This window comes from Coregonus clupeaformis, chromosome 5 (genome assembly GCF_020615455.1).
Source record: "Coregonus clupeaformis isolate EN_2021a chromosome 5, ASM2061545v1, whole genome shotgun sequence".
NCBI classification, from domain to species: Eukaryota; Metazoa; Chordata; class Actinopteri; order Salmoniformes; family Salmonidae; genus Coregonus; species Coregonus clupeaformis.
This window is the reverse complement of record NC_059196.1, coordinates 15,546,003-15,573,777: the sequence shown is the minus strand read 5'-3', so window position 1 is coordinate 15,573,777 and position 27,775 is coordinate 15,546,003. Positions and strand designations below refer to the sequence as shown.

Genomic DNA, 27,775 nt, shown 5'->3' with positions numbered 1-27,775 from the left:
ATCATAGACATAAGGATAACAGCCCAAGACTTAGATAAACAATTTGATGTAGTACTTAGAAGTGCTACATTTCCAGGGGGCAGGGTTGTTGAAGTAGTTATTCCTTGGGAAAGTGCACTAAACCCTGTATATGTTAGAGCCATACCAAATGCAGAAGAAAGGGAATGGAAGGAACTGTTAAACAATGACTCGTATAGATGAGTACAATATATTACATTAAAATTAAATAAAGAAAATAGTATAATATGCACCACATCTCCGTTAAAATAATTAACAGTAGTTCCAAATCCCCACAGTTACCAGGACTGTGCTATGATTCAACCACAACTTCTGTCATCTAAGGAACTCGGAAAGACCATATTGCCCAGCAGAATGTTTGTCATATTTAGGAAATTCTAAATATAAACAATTTTATAATCAACCAGGATGGGGAGAGAAGGGTAAGCAATTAGTGGTTAGAATAGGAACAAGGAAAATGGAAACACCAGAGTAATGTCAAATAGACTATGAGCAAATATATAGGAGTGGTACAATAAAACAATTGGGTTATAGAATTTAGAAGAATACAAAGGAGAATGTGAAATATGTGGCATTTATACAGATAGCCTTTGGAATGCAGACACCCCTCAAAGAAAAATATATCAGGCAGCAGGGTCAAGTATTAGAAATTGGTATTAAGAATGATTGGTGAAATATAATAATTTGTCATATAGTCAATGCTTATAGGGATTTTTTGGATTGGAAATGAACTTAACTAAACTGTTATGATCTGTCCTTTCTCGAGGTTACTACGGATGGTTTCTTAATGCATAGCAGAGATAATTCGGTCCAGAACGGTGTGAACCTCAATAAAAACAAAAAACCCTCTACCCGGCTGAAGAGGAGCAACAAAGGCGTTGAAGATGTTCCTGACCAGCACCACCTCTACCAGGAGACCTGAATCAGAACCAGCATCCAATTGAAGCAATCAACTGCCTTTTCTCTCAAGAATGTGACAGGAGTCCATGTGGAGTGAGCAGGAAGAGAGATCTATTCAAATACAACATTTTCTCATAGTTTTGGTATACTGGTTGGCAAAATGAACAAAACAGAATGGAGGTAGAGGTGGGGCGGCTCAGGTGTGACATTGGAATTGGGACATTGCCATGGGCAATCCAAGTTGAACTATGAAGCTATCTGAAGAACATAATGAAGACATGCCAGAAGACTGAGTGCCGGGGGAGGAAGGGATTGTTATTTGAGGTAGTAGGTTGATTAAGGAGGTATTATACACTGCTACATTTATAGTAATTTAAACTAAGAATGCATTGAGATACTGATCTGTTGTTATTCTCCTTATGAGGGAGCTAATGCTAGAATTATGGATAATTATACTGTATTTTAATATAAATATACATTCTGCCAGTGTCAATATGTGCCAAGGGGAGAGTTTTAACTTTGAGTGATGGAACCAATGTGACTAACTAAGAATTGTCATTCTAAATCTGTTTTGGGTAGTTAATTTGATTATGATTATGAATTGTAAGCTTACTGATTGATCTGAATGAAGTTATGTGATTTAAAGATGTTGACAACATGGCCTAGATATTATGGTTAAAACAAAGTTGCATTTATTTTAGGTATGATGTGTTAGGATACTAACACTTATATTGGAATTGGTTTGAGTAGAAACTTCTGAATTTTAATGTTTGAAAACTATAACCTTAAATGCCAGGATTGTGTCTGATATCATGACCATAATTAATCATTATATACTTTTGTGGTGTTGTGGGACAATGAGTCCCACATTGGGGGGATATGAGGAAGGTTTTTTAGTGGACTATGAGATAAAACTGAGTTAATCACGATCATATAGTTAGAATTCTCTGTTGCTAGGCAAGAACTTAATTGGGTCATTTCACTGTGTGTGTGTGTGTGTGTGTGTGAAGTGGGGATCTGACCTAGGGTCAAATTGCTTGCTCTTACCTAATCCATGGCTGTCTTACCTTATCAGAGACTGAAACCAGACTGTTGCCTAATGCATCTCTCCTCAGTGAACCTGTCATGTCCAACAATCAATCTTCAGGTCAAGCTCGGGAGAGCTGGGGTTGAACAGAGTTTAAACTAAACATTAGTGTTTTTGCAAGATAAGGGATTGATTGATTGTATTACTATTGATTCTGAACTGAATAAAAGTTGAATTTAGCCGCCATCATAGACAAAGGAAGTGGGCGGAGCGATAGAGAGTGGGAAACTGAAGAGGGAGGGATTTTAAGCTAGGATGTGTGGGAATGAGACTATATAGAGGGGGAGCAGAGAGAGAGAAGGGGGGCTACTCTGCAGACCAGCCTGACTTTGTTGAATTGTAATAAAGTCAATCTTGATTCTACAAAAACTCTGGAAGAACTTTGATTTTTAATAAAGTATAGTGATTATTTTCCACATCAAGTTAAAGTGACTCTCTCTGTCTGAACAGTAGTCTGTGACAGTAGGGGAACAGGAGGTATCGACCAGTCGGTTAGTGATTATCAATACTCTGCAATGGCGCTAACTCACTGCGTCCCAAATGGCACTTTATTCTCTGCACTACTTCTGACTAGGCTCTGGTCAAACGTCGTGCACTATGTAGGGAATAGGGTGCCATGGGATTTACATTTTAGTCATTTAGCAGACGCTCTTATCCAGAGCGACTCACAGTTAGTGAGTGCATACATTTTCATACTGGCCCCCTGTGGGAATCGAACCCACAACCCTGGCGTTGCAAACGCCATGCTCTACCAACTGAGCTACACAGGGGGATGCGTCCCCTCTCCAGTGATCTGATACAGGCAGCAGACTAGCAGTATATTCTGGGCTACTGAGGGATTCCTCTCCATGCTGTGTCCACTGGCCTACAACAACCAGCAGACTCTGACTCAGAAAGACAGATAGATAGACAGACAGACAGACACATGTACAGAATTACACTGTACTGTACAACAATACTGTTCTGGTAGTAGGGTAGGGAGAGGCAGCTATGCTTTTCCTCAGAGCCATCTATTTACATATATACGGGGCTCTGGTTTTCCTTCAATAATGTAGTGATCTATCAACTGTATAGTACTGTATCAAAATGAAACGTCGCACACATGTATCCACGCACACACACACACCTTGAGATGCAATCTGCACTGTAAACCTCTCTCGGGTTCGGTTCTATTTGGCTTCCTGACCTTTACAATAAACATGACAAGGACAATGAATTCAATACCTACCAACTCCCCACTGTCTCCCCTCCTAAGACCCAATCAAAACCAGCTCAAAGGAAGTGCAGTACGGTCAGTGTTGGGCCTCACAGCGCTCTCCACTCCTCTCCTCTCTACACTGTTAAAATGAAGTGCTTTGTAAAACCAAAACGAGTGGCACCAAAAAAACAAAGCTGTCACCAACTTTGCTGGAGTATTGAAACACATCATCCTGAGATGTTTTGAAACATTACATGGTGTTTTGTAAGACCACTTAATCAAGTATTGTGCAACAATACTCCAAAGGACTGGGAGCACTAACAGAAAAGGTTGAAAACACTATTTTGGTGTTTCGTGTTGATTACAGAATTAGATACCTTCTCTTTTGGTGTTGTTTCTTTTCTCTAAAGCTTCTAAACACTATTATGATGTTTTAATCCTGTCTTAATGTTTAACATCATTTTATGTATTTGATAATTTGCCATTATATACCTTTTTGGCAGGCATTGTCAAGTACAGTATTCAAACCACCAGCAGGAACTGGAGGTTGAATTGCAAGAACTGAGGATTCTGCACTTGCCTCTTCCATTGACAATCTTGAATGTGGGAATGGGTGCTGTCCTCATTGAACATACATTTACCTGACAGTTTCAATAGATATTCATCATCTTTTCTTTCTTCAAACATTACATTTTAGTCATTTAGCAGACGCTCTTATCCAGAGCACCTTACAGTGTTTTAGTGAGTGCATACATTTTCATACTGGCCCCCGTGGGAATCGAACCCACAACCCTGGCGTTGCAAACGCCATGCTCTACCAACTGAGCTACACGGGACATGCATACAACATTGTGTGAAAGAATCATAAAGTCTAACATTTTGGAATTACCCACAATCCTCTAAAAACATAGTCATGTGGCAATATAGGAAATGCAAGGTGATTAAAACTAAAGACTTCCAATGAGTTCAATCACTCTATTGTCTCTCTCTTTGGTTATCCTCATGAAAGATACTTACATTTTGAGAAACATATTAAGTTGGATTTACATTATTTTGGTAAAATGAAATTAACAAATCATTGAAACGCCTTGCATACATTAAAAAAATATATATTTTGGGGTATTTTGACACTTTATTGAGATAGGTGGGAGAAACAGATTGAAGGGAGGAATTGAACCCCGGTCTACGGTGGGGAGAGGGGTGATCCGTCTAAGCCGGGTGTGTTACCGCTAGACCACAGGCTCTGCACGACTTGCATTCATTTTTATAAAGTATATGTTGGTTTTAATTTTGTATTTTATTTCAATTCACCCCAGAATACATTCTTACAGTGTGGCTGTGTGGTTGAGTGGGTAAAACTTAAAATGAAAAGTACCATCGTACTGCCCCTCCTGTTTCTAATCTGTCAAAATAAATCATAAAATAATAAAGGTACAAAACTATTCTCCATAGGCCCTTATCATCGATCAATATTTAGGATATAAACCATTTGAATTTCTAAACCATTGATTGTATGAAAAACAAAGTTTTTGTGTTTTGATGCTGCCTTTTACATGCACTGAAACCCAAAAAAAGTGTTTTTCACAACAATAAAACCACCAATATTCAGGTTGAAGAACCACTTTGTGCGTTTCAGAGTACTACATTTCTGTTTTAAAACTCATTTTCTGTTATTAAACACTTACATTGGGTTTACATTCAAACACACTCCACACACCAGATCTCAGCTTAGGTCTACTACTTTTCATGGTTTCATTACACAATCATGGTGTTTTGAGACTTTCTATTTTTTACCGTGTACACTAAGACCCCCTCTCTCCCTCTCTCTCTCTCTCTCTCTCTCTCTCTGTCCACTACATCAACACATACATATGTTTCTCTCATCTGCACCCAGAAACAAAATAGTCTCTCTCTTCGTAGCAGATGGACTAGTAGTTTACCCATGGTGTTATGCGTTGTCATGGTGTTATCAATAACAGCCTTCCATCGCTCATCCTTACTGGTTACCACAAAGCGTAACTGTGTGAAACACTTCACACAAGCAGTTCCCTCACAGGACAAACACAGTTATTTGAATTGAATTGAATTGAATTAAATACGGTAAGTTGTTACAAGGCTGAAAACGGCAGCAGACTGGGAAAGAAAAATAATAGTCGAAAATAAACACCTTGGTTCACAATCTGCCAAGCTATGTTTTTTTAAAGCACGGGTTCAAATTGTGGCCAAGCAAAGCAGTAACAGGAGGAATGTGGGCTGAATCGGTCTTTCAGAGACGTTTCCTATAAGTTTTAAGTTTCAAGTTTTATTGTCACGTGCACACGTACAGTGAAATACCTTTCTTCAAGTTCTAAACGCAACAATGCAGCAATATATTTCAGTAGTACTATAAAAAAGTAAAGACTACTGGTTACTACACAAATAGAGATGTTTACTGTGTATGTGTGTGTGTGTGTGTGTGTGTGTGTGTGTGTGTGTGTGTGTGTGTGTGTGTGTGTGGTAATATTGTGCTGGGTTCGCTCCATAGAGAGCAGCAGCAGCGCTGAGCCTCGGAAGGCTGCCAGTATTTTCAGTGTGTGACTCATACAGGAGAACAAGGCACTGCTGGTCTGTCTGTCTGTCCGTCGTTCCCCCTGCTGTCTGTCTGTCGTTCCCCCTGCTGTCTGTCTGTCTGTCTGTCGTTCCCCCTGCTGTCTGTCTGCCTGCCTGTCTGTCTGTCGTTCCCCCTGCTGTCTGTCTGTCGTTCCTCCCGCCGTTCTGCCTCTCCCTCCCGCCGTCTCTCTCTATCACTCTCCCTGCAAGACATGTGTCTCTCCTTCCAGAATGACTAGTGAATCTCTGTCTCTCTTTCCTAGTCGCCACATCCCTCTATCCACCGCTAACTCCTTTCATCATCTGGCTCAGTGAGACAGACTCATGTCTGTTAGAAAAAGCAAAGGATTAGGCATGGGTGTAATGAAAAGGTATAATCCTTCCTTATCCATCATAACTATCTCAATCTAATAATACATCTATTCAACTAAAACAGATTGAAATCCTTATGGGAGTCTGTTTATTCAACAGTAGGTCATTTGAATCCTTCTGGGCATGATTGTGTTGTTATTAATCACATCCCATACAGGATGTGGGTAAATGCAGAGATTTTATTCATGCCATGAGGGGTTTTGAGCCGATCTAATTAATTATCTGACTTGGGTTGTTAATGAGTGTAAGACTCACTGAGGAACAGGTGGATGAGAGAGAGAGAGAGAGAGAGAGAGAGAGAGAGAGAGAGAGAGAGAGAGAGAGAGAGAGAGAGAGAGAGAGAGAGAGAGAGAGAGAGAGAGAGAGAGAGAGCATGACCCTCCTCACATCCCTATGGGCATTAATGTAAGTGCATTTCCATTTCAATCACATCATCTCACCAGCCGATCATCAATGCACTGTACTGTAGAGAGGATGACCTCAGCCCAGAGGTCTGATCGTCATTAATGTCCTTCCCTCCGGTCCCCTGACTCAAATTGATGCTTGGACGGTATCTCTCTCTCACACACACACACACACAAGTTCACACACACACACAAATACAAGGATATGATAAACACACACCGAGATACACACAAATGCACTCACCATTACATACACAAACACACTTAGAGCACATCTATAACCAAATTTCCGGCCCAAAGACAGTCAGGAGGATAGGAGCTGGTCTCATTGCACCAGCACACTGAATGAAATAAGTCTGAGAGGTAATATTGTGAAGGGGGAGCGTATCTGTGAGGAGGATGTTATAATTTATGAATAATAAATTGCGTTTACATGCGCTTTTTACTAGGCCTCAACGCAGTTTACATTTAACTCATCCCATCCAATAACAATAACTAGCAGCCACCTGTACATGTATTTGTGTGTGTGGTTGTGTGTGTGTGTGCATGTGTGTGTGTTTGTGTGTGTGTGTGTATACTGTATGTGTGTGTGTGCGCGTGTGCCCACGCATGTGTACAGTGCCTTGCAAAAGTATTCATCCCCCTTGGCGTTTTTTCTATTTTGTTGCATTACAACCTGTAATTTAAATGGATTTTTTTGGGGATTTCATGTAATGGACATACACAAAATAGTCCAAATTGGTGAAGTGAAATGAAAAAAATAACTTGTTTCAAAAAAATTCTAAAAAATAAATAACGGAAAAGTGGATCGTGCATATGTATTCACTCCCTTTGCTATGAAGCCCCTAAATAAGATCTGGTGCAACCAATTACCTTCAGAAGTCACATATTTAGTTAAATAAAGTCCACCTGTGTGCAGTCTAAGTGTCACATGATCTGTCACATGATCTCAGCATATATACACCTGTTCTGAAAGGCCCCAGAGTCTGCAACACCACTAAGCAAGGGGCACCACCAAGCAAGCGGCACCATGAAGACCAATGAGCTCTCCCGAACAGGTCAGGGACAAAGTTGTGGAGAAGTACATATCAGGGTTGAGTTATAAAAAAATATCAGAAACTTTGAACATCCCACGGAGCACCATTAAATCCATTATAAAAAAATTGAAAGAATATGGCACCACAACAAACCTGCCAAACCTGCCAAGAGAGCCCACCAAAACTCACGGACCAGGCAAGGAGGGCATTAATCAGAGAGGCAACAAAGAGACCAAAGATAACCCTGAAGGAGCTGCAAAGCTCCATAGCGGAGATTGGAGTATCTGTCCATAGGACCACTTCAAGCTGTACACTCCACAGAGCTGGGCTATATGGAAGAGAGGCCAGAAAAAAGCCATTGCTTTAAAAAAAAAAAAGCAAACACATTTGGTGTTCGCCAAAAGGCAGGTGGGAGACTCCCCAAACATATGTAATTTGTAAGTCGCTCTGGATAAGAGCGTCTGCTAAATGATGTAAATGTAAATGTAAATATGGTAGAAGGTACTCTGGTCAGATAAGACTAAAATTGAGCTTTTTGGCCGTCAAGGAAATTGCTATGTCTGGCGCAAACCCAACACCTCTCATCACCCCGAGATCACCGATGTTTTTCATCGGCAGGGACTGGGAAACTGGTCAGAATTGAAGGAATGATGGATGGTGCTAAATACAGGGAAATTCTTGAGGGAAACCTGTTTCAGTCTTCCAGAGATTTGAGACTGGGACGGAGGTTCACCTTCCAGCAGGACAATGACCCTAAGCATACTGCTAAACAACACTCGAGTGGTTTAAGGGGAAACATTTAAATGTCTTGGAATGGCCTAGTCAAAGCCCAGACCTCAATCCAATTGAGAATCTGTGGTATGACTTAAAGATTGCTGTACACCAGCGGAACCCATCCAACTTGAAGGAGCTGGAGCAGTTTTGCCTTGAAGAATGGGCAAAAATCCCAGTGGCTAGATGTGCCAAGCTTATAGAGACATACCTCAAGAGACTTACAGCTGTAATTTCTGCAAAAGGTGGCTCTACAAAGTGTTGACTTTAGGGGGGTGAATAGTTATGCACGCTCAAGTTTTCAGTTTTTTTGTCATATTTCTTGTTTGTTTCACAATAACAAATCTTTTGCATGTTCAAAGTGGTAGGCATGTTGTGTAAATCAAATGATACAAACCATCAAAAAATCAATTTTAATTCCAGGTTGTAAGGCAACAAAAAAGGAAAAATGCCAAGGGGGGGTGAATACTTTCGCAAGACACTGTACGTGTGTGTCTCTTTGTGCATACAGTACCAGTCAAAAGTTTTAGAACACCTACTCATTCAAGGGTTTTTCTTTATTTTTTACTGTTTTCTACATTTTAGAATAGTGAAGACATCAAAACTATGAAATAACACATATGGAATCATGTAGTAACCAAAAAAGTGTTAAACAAATCAAAATATATTTTTGATTTTAGATTCTTCAAAGTAGCCACACTTTGCCTTGATGACAGCTTTGCACACTCTTGGCATTCTCTCAACCAGCTTCATGAGGAATGCTTTTCCAACAGTCTTGAAGGAGTTCCCACATATGCTGAGCACTTGTTGGGTGCTTTTCCTTCACTCTGTGGTCATACTCCTCCCAAACCATCTCAATTGGGTTGAGGTCGGTGATTGTGGGGGCCAGGTCATCTGATGCAGCACTCCATCACTCTCCTTGGTCAAATAGCCCTTACACAGCCTGGAGGTGTGTTATGGGTAATTGTCCTGTTGAAAAATGATAGTCCCACTAAGCGCAAACCAGATGGGATGGCGTATCGCTGCAGAATGCTGTGGTAGCCATGCTGGTTAAGTGTGCCTTGAATTCTAAATAAATCACAGACAGTGTCACCAGCAAAGCACCCCCATACCATAACACCTCCTCCTCCATGCTTCACTGTGGGAACCACACATGCAGAGATCATCCGTTCACCTACTCTGCGTCTCACAAAGACACGGCGGTTGGAACCAAAAATCTCAAATTTGGACTCATCAGACTAAAGGACAGATTTCCACCGATCTAATGTCCGTTGCTGGTGTTTCTTGGCCCAATCAAGTCTCTTCTTCTTATTGGTGTCCTTTAGTAGTGGTTTCTTAGCAGCAATTCGACCATGAAGGCCTGATTCACACAGTCTCCTCTGAACAGTTGATGTTCAGATGTGTCTGTTACTTGAACTCTGTGAAGCATTTATTTGGGCTGCAATCTGAGGTGCAGTTAACTCTAATGAATGTATCCTCTGCAGCAGAGGTAACTCTGGGTCTTCCATTCCTGTGGTGGTCCTCATGAGAGCCAGTTTCATCATAGCGCTTGATGGTTTATGCGACTGCACTTGAAGAAACGTTCAAAGTCCTTGAAATGTTCGGATTGACTGACCTTCATGTCTTAAAGTAATGATGGACTGTCATTTCTCTTTGCTTATTTGAGCTGTCTTGCCATAATATGGACTTGGTCTTTTACCAAATAGAGCTATCTTCTGTATACCACCCCTACCTTGTCACAACACAACTGATTGGCTCAAACGCATTAAGAAGGAAATAAATTCCACAAATTAACTTTTAAAAAGGCACACCTGTTAATTGAAATGCATTCCAGGTGACTACCTCATGAAGCTAATTCAGAGAATGCCAAGAGTGTGCAAAGCTGTCATCAAGGCAAAGGGTGGCTACTTTGAAGAATCTAAAATCTAAAATATATATATTTTGATTTGTTTAACAGTTTTTTGGTTACAACATGATTCCATATGTGTTATTTCATAGTTTTGATGTCTTCACTATTATTCTACAATGTAGAAAATAGTAAAAATAAAGAAAACCCTTGAATGAGTAGGTGTTCTAAAATGTTTGACTGGTACTGTATGTGTACTTGCACGTATGTGTGTTAACATGTTCATGTGTGTATGGAGTATTAGGTGTCCTACCGGGCCTGTCTTGGGCGAACACTGGATGTATCTGGCCAGGCTAATGATGAGGTCGTGGGTGATGGGGTCCACCAGGTTCCTGAAGCTGGCGTAGCGGTATAGCACATCATCCAGAGACGTGGACTCCATCCCCAAGTCCTACACAGAGAGAGACACAGGAGAGATGTAGAACAATGTTACATGATTAGGGCCAGCAGTTTTCACAAACCATGTGAATGGACCAGGAAAAACTCTGTATCCTACTTATAGCCTATAACTCAGGCCCTGGATTTTTCCCGGTTATACCACATTGTCAGGAAAGCCTCTGGGCCCTACAAAGTACACAGAATTAATCTCTACACAATATATCAATATTACATTAGTTTATGTGACAGTGACTGACTGACATACAGGAAACTAGCACACATCCTTATTGACCTGTACTCAGAGGTGGGATGAGCAAAAGTGTGAACACCCACAAATGTACCATTGCTAAGAAAACTTAACACTTAAACCTGCTGATCAAGTAGTGTTGACTCAAATACTAACAGATAGTAGATTTCGGCACCATGAAAGTGAGAGTGCTTGCTGCATGTCAGCAGCCCGACTGTCAAATTGAATACGACTAATTAATGCTTGAAGCTTTTCCTTCAGGCACGGGAAGGCTTTGTCAATTCATGCAAAGACCTTGAATTTGCTTAGGCTCCCTGACATGAACACACACTATTTCCCACAGGTTTCTATCTGAAGCTAAATCCATGGCAGACTATGGATTGTTTTTTTGTCTTTGCAGCTATTTTGAGGTTAGCTACTGGGTCTACAAACCCTCTCTCTCTCTCTCTCTCTCTCTCTCTCTCTCTCTCCCCATTGTGGTGTGTGCCTGAATGAGTATCAGAGCCTTGACACAGTCACAGACACCCCTCAACTGCATTCTTCTGTTAGAGTCCAACCACTTCAGAGGAGGTTTAGACAACTCAACTCGCTATTACACGTGTACTTCACTTCCAGAAATATCAACAGGTGCATCATAGCAGTTTCAATACAAACACAACATTGAGTTTTTTTTTTTTTTTTTCTTTCTTTGCTTTTTACCCTAGCATTGAGGCAACATCCAGAATAACGTTAGAACTGTGTGGCGTGCGGCCGTTTGAGGGTGTGTGTGTGTGTGTGTGTGCGGGTGCGGGTGTATGCATCCACGACAGCTGGATGAGTCACAGGACATGAGGGAGGCAATTCTCCCAGTGCCAGCCGAGCGAGCGATAAGAAATCAAGCAGCTATGCAAATAGATAACCCCTAAATGGAAATGTATCTGCCATCTCTGTGTGTTATCTTCGGCAGAGCAGAACACAGCAGGTTTAGGTACCTGCATTTACAGGTTGGCCACAAATTGGTGAGGGGAGAGGGGCGAGGGGTGGTAGTGGGGAATGGGGGTGGTCTATGGTTCTAGCCCAGGTAAAAACAACATGGCAAAGGCAGAGTGAGACTTTGAGGTGGAGAGAGAGAAAGGGCGGAAAGAACAAAATGACATTTGAGCAGCTAGTCCCTCTAGTCAAGAAAAGGCCATGCATTTTTTATGTCAATAGTCCGCTATTAAAAATGAATGACTATGACAACTAAAGCCGCAAAATTATTTGAACTGTAAGGTGGTGGTGGTGGTGGTGGTGGTGATTGTGATGTGAGTGGGAGGGTTAGCGGGGGAAGTGAGGACAATAAATTGTCTTTCATTAGAGTATTCCTCCCATATCAATTAGTCACATTCATCATCAAGTGGACTCCCTGTAAAAACCCTGCAAACGGACTCAGGAGGAGAAATTAAGAGTTTTTCGGTACATTAGGTGTTAACAGAGCTGCCCCTTCATTAATCAGTTCCCATTTAATTGGAATTTCCATGGTATCCGGGCAACAACGGGGTGCACCTGGTTGCCAGTGAACTGAGATGCTTCTCTCAGTCTCTCCGTCTTTTTCGAAGAACAGGCACTCTCTGTCTACCCCCCACATCACTCTCTCTTTTCTCTCCCTCTGTCTCTCTCACACTCTCTCTATCTAAGTCTCTCTCCCTCTACATCCATTTCTCTCTTTCTGTCTTCTACCCCCAAATTAACTAGCAGGAAAAACAGTAACAGCATCAGAATCAACAGTTTAGTTTCTAATCAACCTGTTGCTGTGTGGACTCAGGGCATGGTGATTATACTATATTATACAACGGGTGGGTCTAATCCTGGATGCTGATTGGTTAAAACCGTATTCCAGCCGGTGTCTATTCCACAAGTTACCACCTGCTAAAGCTATGACGTTGAAATGCCTATTTACTCTGTTCCATCTCACTGTGCAATCCACTGTCTCATCAGCCCAGCCAGGCAATTTATTAACTTGATCTCCACTATAAAAAGCATCTAGAAATTATCTCCCATTTATTTTAGACTAGCATTTGGTTTTCAACTATGGAGATTTGTATAAACCTTGCTGTCTGTCTCTCCGACCTTTGCAACATTGTTTCAATATTGAAATGTGATCTCTAGCTGTCCCATAGTAATGAACGTGTTGGGAGTCGGGAGGAGACAGACAGACAAACAGCTTTTCTCAGCCAGTCGAAATCATGAATCAGCTGGCATCATTTTATGGATATACAATGTCAATAGAAAACAGTTAAAACTAAATGAAATGCAGCTAGTTTGCGGTCTTTCCAGCTTCAGTTTGAAGTGATTGTGTTAGCTGTGTTGTTGGCTAGCTCCTCTGGACAACAGTGTCCTGACGAGAGAGCACATTTTCTATGCCAGGCGAAATAGCGCATCATTAGCTCATTGTTATGGATGTATCCAAATAAATGTCACTAGAAAACAGCTTAAACAAACGTAAATGCAGCTACTTTGCTGTTATTCTGGCTGCACTGTTTGACGTGACTGTAAGATAGCCGTAGTTGGCTAGCTAGCAAGCAAGGGATAAGAACGTTGCCAGCCAGTATGGCAATAGACCATTTAGAACAAATGACTGGGTCGCGTCCATAGATACAGAACAAAAGGACTGAACAACTGGGTCGCGTCTCTGGCAACGGAACCGATAGAACAAACGACCATCCGACTTGGGTAGCAACCTTAGATTTGTGCCGGCACTTGACTTCGTCTCGGGCTTAACAACACCTGTGCCAATATATCCTCCAAACACCGGCTTCTCTGGCATTATCACTTAAGTGTAGCAGGTGTGTGTTGAAAATAAGGTGATATCTAAAACCTAAAAGGGTTTTTCTGCTGTTCCCATAGGGGAACCCTCTGCACTCTTAGAAAAAAAGGTTCCAAAAGGGTTCTTCAGCTGTCCCCATAGAACCCTTTTTGGTTCCAGGTAGAACCCTTTTCAGTTCCATGTAGAACCCTTTACACAGAGGGAACCCAAAAGAGTTCTAACTGGAACCAAGAAGGGACCTGGAACCAAAAAGGGTTCTCCTATGGGGACAGCCGAAGAACCCTTTTGGAGCTAGGGGATTGATAATGACATGATAATCCACTGTGTGTCCCTTCCTGGCCTCATCTCAGCTCAGCCTGGGCCTATATTTACAAAGTGTCTCAGAGTAGGAGGGCTGATCTAGGATCAGGTCCCCTCATCCTTATAATCTAATTCAGTCTGGTTGAAATTACAAAACTGATCCTAGATCAGCACTCCTACTATGAGACGCTTTGTAAACAGAGGCTCTGATCTCTGAACCACAACCAGCAGGGATTTTATTTATTTAAGTAGGGAGTCATGCTGAGACCACAGTGTCTTTCGCAGATGAGCCCTGCGTGAACACATCAATAAACAACAATTACACTATACTTATCTATATACACATCAATTACATATAAAGCAAACACAAAACACAAAGAGCAAAACACAATCATATGAAACAAACACATTGTTCAGATTGAAACAAACACATTGTCCATCTAACATCCGCCTGAATTGCACCAACTCATTCCACATGAGGCGCAAAAAAACTCAAAGCAGATTTACTTAACTCGGTGGAGATGGAAGGGATCTCCAGAGTTAGCCATCCCTGAGTCCAGGTCTGGTAATTTATACATCTGAAGGTTAAGAATGAGGTAAGGTATGGTGGAGGTTTATGCAAGAAGGCTTTATAGACAAAAAGAGTGCAATGCATCACTCTACGAGACTTCAAAGAGGGCCAGGCTACTTTCTGATACAAAATGCAATGATGTGTACTGAACCAATCGCCTGTAATAAAGCGCAATGCGCTATGCTAAACTGCATCCAATGGCTTCAATACAGTGGCAGCTGCATTCATATAGACTATTTTGCCATAGTCAATAACAGGAATGAATGTTGACTGAATGATTCGTTTTCTGCTAGTTAATGAAAGACCTGTTCCTATAGAAGAAGCCTATTTTAATTCTTAATTTCTAACTCATCAACATGCTTTTTGAAAAATAGCTTTTTGTCAATCTAGATGCTGAGATATTTATAAGCGGGGACACGATCAATGAGTGCACCAAAAATCCTTAATGGGTGAGGATTGTCTGACCTCACCACTATGATCCACAGGATAACCCCTAAGCCTTAAGTTTACACAGCCGGCGCCTCCCATACTGGAACCTCCATCTTCTGAGATTGGATACTACATGGATTGATTGGAACATAGCCTCTATTTCCAGGCTTCTATTTTTGCAAAGCTCGAAATGTATACAGGGAATGAGACAATATGACAGCCAGGCTGTCTACGTGAGACAATAATTTGATCGTAACAAATTATACCTAGTGTTGAAGTAATTAAAATCAATAATCCTTGAGGGTGATATCAACAAAAGGAATGAACCAATCGATGAAATCATGTCCGATATTCAACATAAAGTGTAAAGGTCTCTCTCTCTCCATCCTCCCACAGGCCGATCGAGCCAGGCTGAATGCCATCACAGAGGGGCCATAAAGTGTGCCACTCCTCTAATTACATCAGCAGTGAAGGCGAGCCTCTGGGCATCTGTTTCAGCAACATGACACAGCCCAGGATGAGTTATGCTTTCTCACCAAAACCATGGACAGAGGGGCAAAGGAGGTGCGGGGCGGGAAGGACATGGGAGAGTTGCAGGATGCATCTCATCGGCTTGTTATGGTATCAGAACAAGAGCAGATACTGTAGATAGCTGTTGGTGTAAATGAATATCTGTCATCTAAGTTTACCTAATATCCTTTGGTAATTTGACTGTATTCGAATGCTGGGTCGTATTCATCAGGGCACATCGTAGCAAAACATTTCATAACATTGTTCAACGGAAAACGACAACAACGACTGTTTCATATTAGACAAGTTCAGGTAGCACCTCTCCGTTTCTTCCCATTTTCTTCCGTTTCGTGCCTAGTGAACACGACTCTGGTGTGACATAGAATGGAGGTGTAGTTTGAGTTGGTCTTGCTTAGTATTCACATCCTCTCCTCACTCGGAAAGACAGTCCCTCTAGCTATGTCTGTCCCTTAAAGTGAGGTGTGCTGGGGCACACGATGTCAGTGTGTCTGTGGTAGCTAATCACGACCTCATTGAGAGAAAGCACAACCAGTTTTCTGATGATCACACCTCTCTACCTGTCTCTGCATCAGTCCATCTGTCTGCCCTCCTCTGTCCTCTGAAGCTCACCTCCCTCCCATCTGTGTATCCCTGACCTAGTGAAGGACTTGATGTAATCTAGACTCAGACTAGGATTTGCAGTGAACTGACATGGGATTTGGGGTTATAGTATCAAATCAAATCAAACTTTATTTGTCACATCCCCCGAATACAACAGGTGTTGTGAAATGCTTACTTACAGTAGATGAAACTCACGTGTGCACGTACGTGCGCACACATAAATACACAGACATAAATAAACACACACACAGGCAAACACACACACATTTTTTTTTGAACACACAAGCACACACACACACACACACACACACACACCACACACACACACACACAGGCACACACACAGGCACACAGTCAAGAACATACACATAAACACACGTGCGCACACACTTACATTAAAACACACACACGTACACACACCTGCCGGAGTGTCTGCAGCATCTCTGTGGCCTTGTCCTGTTTGCCTTGCTTGGCCATCAGCATCATCTCCTGGATCATGCCTATGCGGCGCTGGTAGGGCAGAGGGGTCCCTCCATGACACAGCCGGTCCCCTGACCTCAACATGAAGGAGGTGAAGATGTCACCCCTCTCCTTGGTAGGGGTCCGTTTCCACCCGTGCTGTGGGCTGGGCCCAGCGTCTTGGCACCCAGCACCTTTGGTCTGTTTGGTGCCCATGTTCCGATGTTAGAATCTTCTGTAAGAAATGACTTGCTCCCCCATGCAGTCATGCAAGGCTGACTTGCATACAAATATTTGTTTTTGCACTAAACATTAAACCCCCCCACACATAAAGTCAAGAGGCCTTAAAGTGGATAGGACCTCTGGGTTCGTTCCCCACCTGACTCGTTGGACAACACACCTGTCCCCTAGTGAATGGTACACTGTCCAGCTGTTAGAGTACGATACCCGTGGGGGAAACAACCTCCAAAACATTCATTCAAATTGTAATAAAATGTCTAACTCACATAATAAACTTGTGCGAATTGGCTGCTACGCGTGCCTACTATAAACACAAACAGACACACACTTAACCCCATAGGGCCTACACTCTTCAACCCGGGACACAAGCCAAAACTTTTGTTATGCAATTCACGGAACATAGCCTATAAATAATTAAATGTTTTCTACAGAATTTTGTTAGGATAAAAATGTCAGAGCTATGTGAAATATGATCAGCTCTCTATGCGCAGAGTCTTTTAGCAAACGATGACACAAATATTGCAAAAAAGCCTCGGGAATAGCCGTCTTCTAGACCACGAAATCATTTTAACGAATTCACTGTTATAACAATAAGCTGGTAAAAGCCCCTCAAGTCGGGAAGAGCTCGGAGGATGATTCCCGCAGCATGGACGCAAATACGGGGAGCAGCAGTCCCGCAGATCGCCAGCAAACTCCGGTCGGATGCATTCGCTCACAGTGGCCGGTGCTATCCTGGAGATGACTTCATTTCTGCCCTTCAAATATAAACGGCATCCTCTTAAGGGCCGCTCCTAAATTGATGTGACTGTCAGTGTCACGAGTGTCTCCTCTCCTCCCGTCCACATTGGATTCCTCTTCCCTTTTAATCAATTATTCAATGCATTCTGCGTCTGTGCAGAAAATGAAGAGGAAGCTATACGAATGTGGTGGTGGCGATGGAGACAGGGCATGGTAATGTAAACATCTTTATCTGCTCCGTTTGTTTATACCCCTCTGCCTCTCCAAATCATTCACATGTGATGTCAACCTTTTCCTTTGCAAGATATTGGAATCGTTGTTCCTATATTCTATGATTCGCTATTCGAGGCATGTCCTGTTAGAACGGCCTCAGTAGTAGCCTCGGGTAGAGTCCGGGACCTGGTTGAAGGTGTCTCTTGTCCGGACTGAATTATAGGCTGCGCACTGTCAGAGGAGCTGACCGGAGCAGGCGCGTGAGCGATTCTCTCCTCAAGTCCTCGCACTGAGGGATGGGTTGGGCAGGCTGCTCCCCACTACAAAGTCGTCCTGCCAAGAGGATATTGCAACAACTATAGCTAGGCCAATCCATGATATCTTTGCCTTTTCTTCTGAACGGTGTATGGGGACGTGGTAGTGCCTACAATAACGTAACACTTCAATAACACACTCAGAACTATGACATGCAAATACTTAGATAACATTATGACCTTGGCTTGTACAATAAGCACATTGCAAAGACCACTTCAACAGCAACTTTTAGTCTCGTAATAGCAGTATTTCAAATGACATCATAAATCTGCAGCATTGGTCTGTTTACGTGAATATTGTATTGCATTATATTGACCTCTGGTGTTGGCTGCGTGGAATTACATATTGTATCTTCTTATTTTAGGGCCATAGTATTGTTTTATAGCATTATAGTGTAGTATTAAACTATAAGAATAGTTAAGCATAGTATAGTATTTTTTTCTCTAAATATGTAAGTAGCCTATTTCTCGGATTTAAAATGAATAGAAATCCCTGCAGCCGATAGGCTACACACTGTCATCAGTTAGAATTGAACTGGGAGTAAAAATTATATTCAATATACCATCAAATAACATTTTCATTTCATGTTCAATAATAAAATGGACCACACAATCATATGATTTCAAGATGCGCAGCAAGAACCAAATCACAGGTCAGAGATACAACAGGAAAGATGGGGGCATGTTTGTAGGGGTTTTGGTCTAGCAGTGTGCTTGCTCTCAGTGATCACGATAACTGTTCCGCATAATCTAGTAATATTTACCATCTGTATACTCTAACCTTCCCTTGGAAGGAACTACACGTATAGCAACAGTACGTGCTATATATCAGCTGAGCTAGTTGCCCTATTCAAATGCATTAGAAACTATTAAATGAAGTTTCATAGTGTCTGCCCATGATGGCTTCAAAAACTCAAATCTGGGTGATTGCCTGTGGTTAGTATGGAACTGGATTTCTTTCAGATATGAGGTTTCTATATGAACAGCAAGAGGGGGGGAAACGTATGACCTTGTGCTGTCCTAATACGCTGAGTGCACACAGCTCCATTTGTCAGCTGCAGCGTCAGCCAAATGCCCCACTCTCCTGCAGGGATAGGGTAGACCAGCGTTTCCCAAACTCAGTCCTCGGGACACCAAGGGGTACACGTTTTGGTTTTTGGCCTAACACGACACAGCTAATTCAAATTCTCAAAGCTTGATGATTAGTTGATTATTTGAATCAGCTGTGTCGTGCTAGGGCAAAAATACAAAACGTGCACCCCTTTGGGTGCCAAGGACAGAAACCCTGGGGTAGACTAACACTGTCCATTTGCTGATCGATACAGTAAATATCTGACCATTTCTTTAAAATTGATATTTATTTTTCTTTACAACTTTATTTTACAGAACATCATTCAACCATTAGACAGTAATTTCAAACCACCTATCAAAAAGTTAGTTTCCTCCCTTAACAAGGCAAACTCAAACTTTGAGACTTCAACCCACAGAACTGACTCAAGGTATGGATACTACAGACTCGAGCAGCATTGCAGCCAGTCAGTCTCCCAGACACCTCCCTCACCAACACACACCATGGTCAAATTCAGTAGGGCACAACAATATGAAATGTTCAGATATAAATACATTGTGTGGAACAGACATGATTCTCTGTCATGTAGAATGAGGAACCATGTCTGCTCCATGCATGACATTCCTATCTGAAACAGAACATTGCACCCTCCTGAACCTGGCCCTCATATCAGACAAACCTACAGTTGGTAACATCAATGTGGGTCACTATGACATCCTTAGCTCACCGATTCCTTCTGTATTCACTTACTACATTTAAGGGCAACATCCCAAACGGAAACCGATTCCCTACATAGTGCACTACTTTGACCAGGGCCTGTGCACTTTATAGGGAATAGGGTGCCATTTGAGACATAACCAAGGTTTTCGTTCCCTTTTCTACATGTTTCACCACAGGCCCCATCACAGAGGCTCAAAGAAGTGACAAACAAGCCAAACAGGCACACAACACTCACGAGGAATTTTCATAATACTATACATCAGAGAGCAACATGAGGTCTAGACTTGACTGACTGAGGTCTAAAGAGTAGGGCTACTATTGGACATGTTCTATTTGGCTTTAGTAAAGTCCTTTCAAATGGTTTCCCACCAGGTCCGCTGATTTGAACTATTTAGAAACACCAATCAAATACACCAAGGGAGCCTGGCATTAGACCTGTACCTCTGGGTCAAGCAACTATGGCTGAGAGATGGTTTCATTTATTCCCACTCAATAATAATAAAAGCTAATAGCATCAGTGCTCACCGAGCCATTCTGCCTATGCAGAACGATCTCAAGCAACAACCTCGGTGACTGATCGCTTGTCCTTCTCCTTTCCACTAAAAAGCTCAAGTTTTCATTAGCTACAAGTGTTGGGAGGACATTATGTCCCTTTTCATTGAACATCTCATTTCAACGTGCTCGATTAAATATGTTTCTTAAAATCTCAACGAGGAAAAGCAGAGGAAGGGTTTTGATCCATTCCGAAGGATGGCTTGGCTGTCAGACTGCGCTGAGAGACGTGGCCGTGATGCTGCGTTGCCTCAGAGGGTGTAGCCAGCAGGGGGTGCCTTCTCATCCTTGTTACTCTCCAGGGAAAACGGGGGAATGCGCACATCAAAGTGGGAGCCGTCCGTCCTCTCGATGCGGAACGTCCCCCTGCACAGAGAGCATCATTAGAATCTTGACCATCACAACTCCGTAATAAATGTGAGAAAGGTTGTTGATGTTATTTATTTTTGATGTTGGAAAGCTTGAGTTACTCTTGCGTTTACTCCTGTGTTTAAAATTGTTTGTTTACTTGCCTGTAAATTTGTACAAGAATCACTCAAACATCAATCAAATCCCATAGCACGGTTTCCCCAGCTTATATTTAACACAAGGAACAGGTTCAAATAGCTAAACCAGTTTAACAAGTCAGTCTTAGACCAGAACATCCATAAACCTGCATTTCAAGTACTGCTGTGTGTGCTGCTTCTACGACCTACAGTAAGACGTTTAACACAGCAATACTCTTAACTCATGTTAATAATACAGTTCCATTGTCATGTTCCTGTGTGTAGAAGCCAAGGGTAAGCTGGGAAGTACTTACCACATGTGTCCACTGGGTGCTTGAAGGGAAACATGGCTGCTGTACTGGAAGGCTGGCTGCTCTTTGGACAACACTGGCTCCTGGGGACAAAAACTATTGGTTATGGTCTCTACTCAGTCGTGTAGGTAACATACGGTTTTGAATGGCTGTGTCAAATATATGCTTCCTCTGTCCTTGTTCCCTCAAAGCTCATTGGAGGAGGTTGCCCAAGGAAGGGACCTTAGATCCTCTCATCCAATGGGCTTGGAGAGGAATTGAGGAAACAAGGACAGAGGAAGAAAGTATTTTGCCAGCTAGTAACGTTTTCCGACACAGCCATTGAGAGTTTGTAATTCCATTGTGTGGTGGTGGTTGTACTACTGACCCGGCCTACGACCCCCCGGCCTCGGACCGTCTCCAGGGTGCCTGACAGGCTGAAGATCCTCCAGTGTCTCTCCCTCAGTTGCACCACCTCACTGCCCATGTTCTCCAGGCGGATGCAGTACCGCCACTGTGAGACACATACACCATATCAGCAGCAGAATTTGGTACACATTATGTTGCTGTTCTTACAGTCTACATTTGTGTCCTTGACTGGATATACAAGGCCTACATCATACATTAGTAAAAGTTGAAATTATTTGTCCTTTTTCAGGGAATTGTAAAAGGTAACTTACCCAGTAAACATGTGAATTTTGAGCATCCTGAGAAAGAAAATACAGTATTTATTCCTTGTGCGTAGGCAGATTCAAGATCATCATAAGAATAACACAACAGAGTGGGAGGACTCAGGGACGAGCAGAACATTATTGAAAGGGGTGAGTTACGGAAAGAGCTCATAGGATCCGGCATAATATTTATTTGATAGGAACACTGAGGCTCTCTCTCAATGTCTTAACCTGTCCTCCCGTTCATCTGCACTGACTGAAAAAGACTTGAGGTGAAAACAATATGGTGGAAGCTCATCATTACACTGGCTTTCACCGGGTCAGTTCTTTCAGATCAGTGCAATAAAAAGAAGCGGCAATGAGAGGACAGAGTTTTGAGAAAGAGCCCAACAGCGACATCATCTTTACCCTCATGCCCATGTAGAAGGGGATGACGGTGACCCTGATGTTCTCCGTCGTTTCTCTGTGCACGTCGGACAGCTCCAGCCAGGGATGGTTCTTCTCCTGCCATGCCTTCAGAGTGTCCCTCGCACTGAACGGGGGAGCTGGGCTGGCTGGACACACAGGACACTCAGTTTACACAGTCCTAACACACACTACACACTTGTGAATGCTCACAAAATAACTGGATATATTGTATACTTTACAGTACCTGTGAATGTTTAAAAAAAAAACATTGAACACTTCATAGTACTCCTGAATGTTTTTTAAAACTGAAAATGGTATACTTTACAGAAGTTAGAATTTGGGAATGTTCCCAAAAATAACTGGAAATGTACACTGAGTGTAGAAAACATGAAGGACTCCTGCACTTTCCAATATTAGGCAGGTGTTCTTAATGTTTTGTACACTCAATGTATACTATGCTGTACAATGAAATGATACGTGGAAACTGGAAAGCAGCGAGTGGCTGGCGCTTACTTTTGTCAGGGTTGAACATGAGGAAGCGCTCAAACAGCTCGTGCTGGATGGGGACCTGCTCTGTGGAGTTGTAGGGCAGGATGTCCTCATGACTCACATAGTCCAGACCTGAAACACACACAATGACAGCCAGGCAGAATGTCAGTCAGTCAGGAGGCTGGCAGGGACAGAAGTAGTACAAGGAAGTAACTAGGGTAGTTATACAAAATCATATGGCAGCCAAGATTATTCATACACACTGAGTTCCATTTGCTGATAACAACTCAAAAGCATTTTTGTGGGTGGTGGGGGAATGAAAAAAAAATATTATTTTTACAACTCTGCTAGCAAATTGTCCTGTTTGAAAAGAAATCAAAGCGTGTAGCCATTTACGACATAGGGAGCAGCAGAACATGTTGTTTACCTGGGATGGCATAGAGGGCTCTGCTGTCGTCATGGTTCGCCAGGAACGTCACTGCTTCTGTCTGAGACCTCTGAGACTGTCAACACAACAGGAGAAACAACTAGAAGACCGGCAGTCTGGCACATGTCATCATTTAGGTCTAGTCAGTATGAACATTGCATTGGTAGTGTTCAGAGGTAACGTACTATGTGAGGACAGTCCCGTGTGTCGATGAGGACCTGGTAGTAGCTATGAGTTTTCCCCTTCACCTCCTTTGACCCATGTGAACCAGGAGGCTCTGGCTTGCTGAAAGACGGAACATGGGTGTTAAAAATCAGACAAATCACCCATTCAAATACAACATAGAACACACATCTAAGAAAATAAAAACTCCTGGCCCTACCGGTGGGAGATGTGATACGCACCTGTCAGACATGGGAGGAATGACATCTCTGTCATAGATACGGGCGTGCCAGGGGAACAACACAATCCCTCTGTAGCCAAACACACTATGAAGGAAGAGCTGAGGAGAGAACATGGAGAAACATAGACTTGAGGTTGGAAATAACTTTGTGACAAGGGCAACTACAGTATACATACACTGGACGACATAGGCCTACGTTTATTGTACAGGACCACCATTCGCCTAGGGTCCTTTTCCCGGACACATATTAAGACTAGTCCCGGACTGAAAAGCAAACTTAATGACAAATCTCTATTTAGTCCAGAATTAGGCATACTCTGTGTCTGGGAATCAAGCCAGCCCCTAATATTTAGGCCTATGACAGTGAGGCAAAATATGATGATTATGGTTATGAAGAGGGAAGGACAGGACAAATAGTTCTGGTCTGGGTGGGTAAACTGCATGGCGCTGGCTCTCTTACCTGGCCTGTTTCATATTTGCCGTGCTGCTTCAGCGCCTCAAACACTCCCACCGTCTCCAGAACCTTCCCCTCTGGCCTGTTCCTGCCAAACACAGGCCACACTATGACAACCTGGAGCAAAATCACCTCACACTAGAGGTGTTCACGGGTCCACCCGAACCCGAATACCTGAGACCACTCGGGTCAAAATCGTGTCTTGTCTAGACCCGGAAGAGTACGGGTTGGGTCTGGTTGTCGTCGGGTCCAGGTCTGATTGTTCCCCTTTTAAATTGTTTTATTTAAATGATCATGTCCAGGTCTGATTGTTCTTGGGTCCAACTTTATGGAGCCAAGAAGACCTCTACATCACACTGTAGGCCTACATTAGTCTCACATAGCCAAGTGTTGTAGCAGATTGGAAATGGAACATAGTACATGCAATACATAACATGAGCACTGAGATGACAGGAACACACATGGGTCATCTCATAGTCATCCCCCTTGGCCTAAATCTCAATCACAAATCAGACAGTGTATAATAAGAGTCTAGAGCAGTCGTGGTGTGCGTGTAGAATGTATGTACAATATACAGTGCATTCGGGAAAGTATTCAGACCCCTTGACTTTTTCCAAGTTTTGTTACGTAAGCCTTATTCTAAAATGGATTAAATATTTTCCTCATCTACACACAATACCCCATAATGACAAAGTGAACAGGTTTAGACATTTTAGCAAATTTCTTAAAAATAAAAAACAGAAAAACCTTATTTACATAAGTATTCAGACCCTTTGACTCCTGTTTCCATTGATCATCCTTGAGATGTGTCTACAACTTGATTGGAGTCCACCTGTGGTAAATTCAATTGATTGGACATGATTTGGAAAGGCACACACCGGTCTATATAAGGTCCCACAGTTGACAGTGCATGTCAGAGCAAAAACCAAGCAATGAGGTCGAAGAAATTGTCCGTAGAGCTCCGAGACAGGATTGTGTCGAGGCACAGATCTGAGGAAGGGTACCAAAAAATGTCTGCAGCATTGAAGCTCCCCAAGAACACAGTGGCCTCCATTCTTAAATGGAAGAAGTTTGGAACCACCACCACTCTTCCTAGAGCTGGCCGCCCGGCCAAACTGCGCAATCGGGGGAGAAGGGCCTTGGTCAGAGAGGTGACCAAGAACCCGATGGAGATGGAGCTCTAGAGTTCCTCTGTGGAGATGGGAGAACCTTCCAGAAGGACAACCATCTCGGCAGCACTCCACCAATCAGGCCTTTCGGGTAGAGTGTCCAGATGGAAGCCACGCCTCAGTAAAAGGCACATGACAGCCTACTTGGAGTTTGCCAAAAGGCACCTAAAGGACTCTCAGACCATGAGAAACAAGATTCTCTGGTCTGATGAAACCAAGATTGAACTCTTTGGCCTGAATGCCAAGCGTCACGTCTGGAGGAAACCTGGCACCATCCCTACGGTGAAGCACGGTGGTGGCAGCATCATGCTGTGGGGATGTTATTCAGAAGCAGGGACTGGGAGACTAGTCAGGATCGAGGGAAAGATGAACGGAACAAAGTACAGAGAGATCCTTGATGAAAACCTGCTCAGGACCTCAGACTGGGGCGAAGGTTCACCTTCCAACGGGACAACGGCCCTAAGCACACCGCCAAGACAACGCAGGAGTGGATTCGGGACAAGTCTCTGAATGTCCTTGAGTGGCCCAGCCAGAGCCCGGACATCTCTGCAGACCTGAAAATAGCTGTACAGCAACGCTCCCCATCCAACCTGACAGAGCTTGAGAGGATCTGCAGAGAAGAATGGAAGAAACTCCCCAAATACAGGTGCCAAGCTTGTAGCGTCATACCCAAGAAGACTCGAGGCTGTAATCTCTGCCAAAGGTGCTTCAACAAAGTACTGATTAAAGGGTCTGAATACTTATGTAAATGTGATATATATATATACACATACACATACATTTGCAAACATTTCTAAACTGTTTTTGCTTTGTCATTATGGGGTATTGTGTGCAGATTGAGGGGGGGAACATTTATCAATTTTAGAATAAGGCTGTAATTTAACAAAATGTGGAAAAAGGGAAGGGGTCTGAATACTTTCCAAATACACTATGTGTGGGTGTGTGCATGAGCGCAGAGAATCAGAGTAGGTGGTCAATCCAGTTCAAGTGTTCAGCAGTCTGATGGCTTGTAGATAGAAACGGTCTCGGTGAGTCTAGTTATGAATACTGAAAATAGGCACAGCTCTGCTTGTAAGTTAAGGTCTATCTATAAGCTGTGTGTGTTATCAAGTGCAACAAAGTGCTAACATATGACACTGTTTGATATGACAGAGTTCGATATGTAAATTGGGATATACTACAAACGAATTGATTTGTCTGACAACAGGAGCTCGTGCAATGTGACTAACGTTGTAGCTCTATGCAAACTATTTGCCAATCATAAATTATAGCTAGGCACCTTCCTGTTTCTGCAAGTTTCTATCCAAGCTGACTCCTTGCCAAGTGTTGCGCAATAATTTAATTTAATTAGCAGAGCATTTATTTTCTATATATATATATATATATCGAGAGAACTGAAGTTCACTGCTTGTAAACTCTAGCTAGCTTAGCTAGCTGTCAATCTTCTAGTTAGCGGTGGCAGCATCAATGATGCATCATTGAGCAGCATTCAAGACCGTGGATAAACTAGCTAGCTAGCTAACTCACGTTAGCTAGCTAGGACATATCATTAGCTTAGAAGGTACCCCTTACCGTGACGACATGAACCTCGTCTGCTGAATGTTGGGCAATCCACATGCTAAACACGGTAACCGGGGTCTCTTCACCTCAAGTCCACTACTCCCTTCAATAACACTCAATATTCTATGTGTGTGTTTCTTGTTGTATTTACTGACAGCAGTCAGAAAACCTCGTCGAATTGCACAAGCAGCCATCTTTCCTACTTCTGCACATGCACTCCGAGGCTCACGTGTATAAACGCGTGCGAATTTCAAAGTTGATTTAAAGGTCCAAAGCAGCCATTTTTATCTCAATATCAAATCACTTCTGGGTAACAATAAAGTACATTACTGTAATTGTTTTCAATTAAAATTGTAAAAAATTAACAAAAATATTCCTAGCAAAGAGACATTTCTCAAGCAAGAATTTAGCTAGGAATGTCTGGGAGTGTTCTGAGTGTGGAGGGGAAAACTGAAAACTAACTGTTTTTGGCAGAGGTTTGGAAATCTCTCTCTTATTGGTCTATTAAATAATTTACTGCATGTCTCCAGGCAGGCCAAAACACCATCCCACCACAACAGCCCCCCACTAAAAGGGCATTATCATAATTTTCACAATGTCACAGTATTATGCCAACCTTCTAGTGTGGAAATCCATATATAAAACACAAGAATAACACGTTTTTGACTGCACTGGGCCTTTAAAAAGTTAATCTTAGCATCAGGTACTCTGTTGCAGTTTACAAGTGTTCAAAGTGTTTCAGTTTAAAGGCCCAGTGCAGTCAGACACAATTTCAGAGTGTTATTTCAATGTCAATGTACTATGAGGTCGAAATAACACTGAAATTGTGTAAATTATGATAATACCCTTTTTGTGTAAGAGCTGTTTTTTTTTTAAACACCTGGAATTTAAGCCTGTATGAGTGGGATGGAGTTTTTGGCCGCCACATAAGGTCACACAGCGATCTGATTATAATGGACCAATGACCGTTCATCTTGTATTTGCCTATTCA

General features: G+C 42.5%; 2 protein-coding genes across 3 annotated transcripts in view; both read right to left on the bottom strand.

Moving 5' to 3' along the window:
• The window catches only part of LOC121563129 (leucine-rich repeat-containing protein 75A-like), a 40,211-nt gene extending 22,201 nt beyond the window's left edge, over positions 1 to 18,010 (bottom strand). Inside the window, exons 1-2 of the mRNA XM_045215492.1 lie at positions 16,544 to 18,010; positions 10,536 to 10,673 (exon numbers count right to left, since the gene is read on the bottom strand). Coding sequence (XP_045071427.1) covers positions 10,536 to 10,673; positions 16,544 to 16,798 — 393 coding nt within the window. The 5' untranslated portion in view covers positions 16,799 to 18,010. The remainder of the gene's footprint in view (positions 1 to 10,535; positions 10,674 to 16,543) is intronic.
• Positions 18,011 to 19,426: 1,416 nt separating this feature from the next.
• poldip2 (polymerase (DNA-directed), delta interacting protein 2) lies at positions 19,427 to 27,018 on the bottom strand. 2 transcript variants are annotated; one of them, XM_041875146.2, is made up of 11 exons: positions 26,797 to 27,018; positions 24,062 to 24,143; positions 23,603 to 23,700; positions 23,384 to 23,483; positions 23,199 to 23,274; positions 22,796 to 22,903; positions 22,283 to 22,428; positions 21,884 to 21,910; positions 21,592 to 21,717; positions 21,228 to 21,307; positions 19,427 to 20,794 (listed from the first exon to the last, which is right to left on the bottom strand). In XM_041875146.2, the coding sequence occupies exons 1-11, from the start codon at positions 26,976 to 26,978 to the stop codon at positions 20,680 to 20,682; spliced, it is 1,140 nt and encodes a 379-aa protein (XP_041731080.1). In that variant the 5' UTR covers positions 26,979 to 27,018; the 3' UTR covers positions 19,427 to 20,679. The 2 variants fall into 2 exon arrangements, with proteins under 2 accessions (XP_041731080.1, XP_041731085.1); XM_041875151.2 differs by having other exon boundaries at positions 24,062 to 24,137; positions 26,797 to 27,017.
• Positions 27,019 to 27,775: the final 757 nt, after the last annotated feature.

Excerpts from the sequence above, each read along its gene's own strand:
- poldip2 (XM_041875146.2), bottom strand. The coding sequence starts at position 26,978 with ATGGCTGCTTGTGCAATTCGACGAGGTTTTCTGACTGCTGTCAGTAAA. Across the intron at positions 24,144-26,796 it reads ACGAGGTTCATGTCGTCACG|GAACAGGCCAGAGGGGAAGG; the intron begins GTAAGGGGTACC and ends TGTGTTTGGCAG. Across the intron at positions 23,701-24,061 it reads GCAAATATGAAACAGGCCAG|CTCTTCCTTCATAGTGTGTT; the intron begins GTAAGAGAGCCA and ends TTCTCTCCTCAG.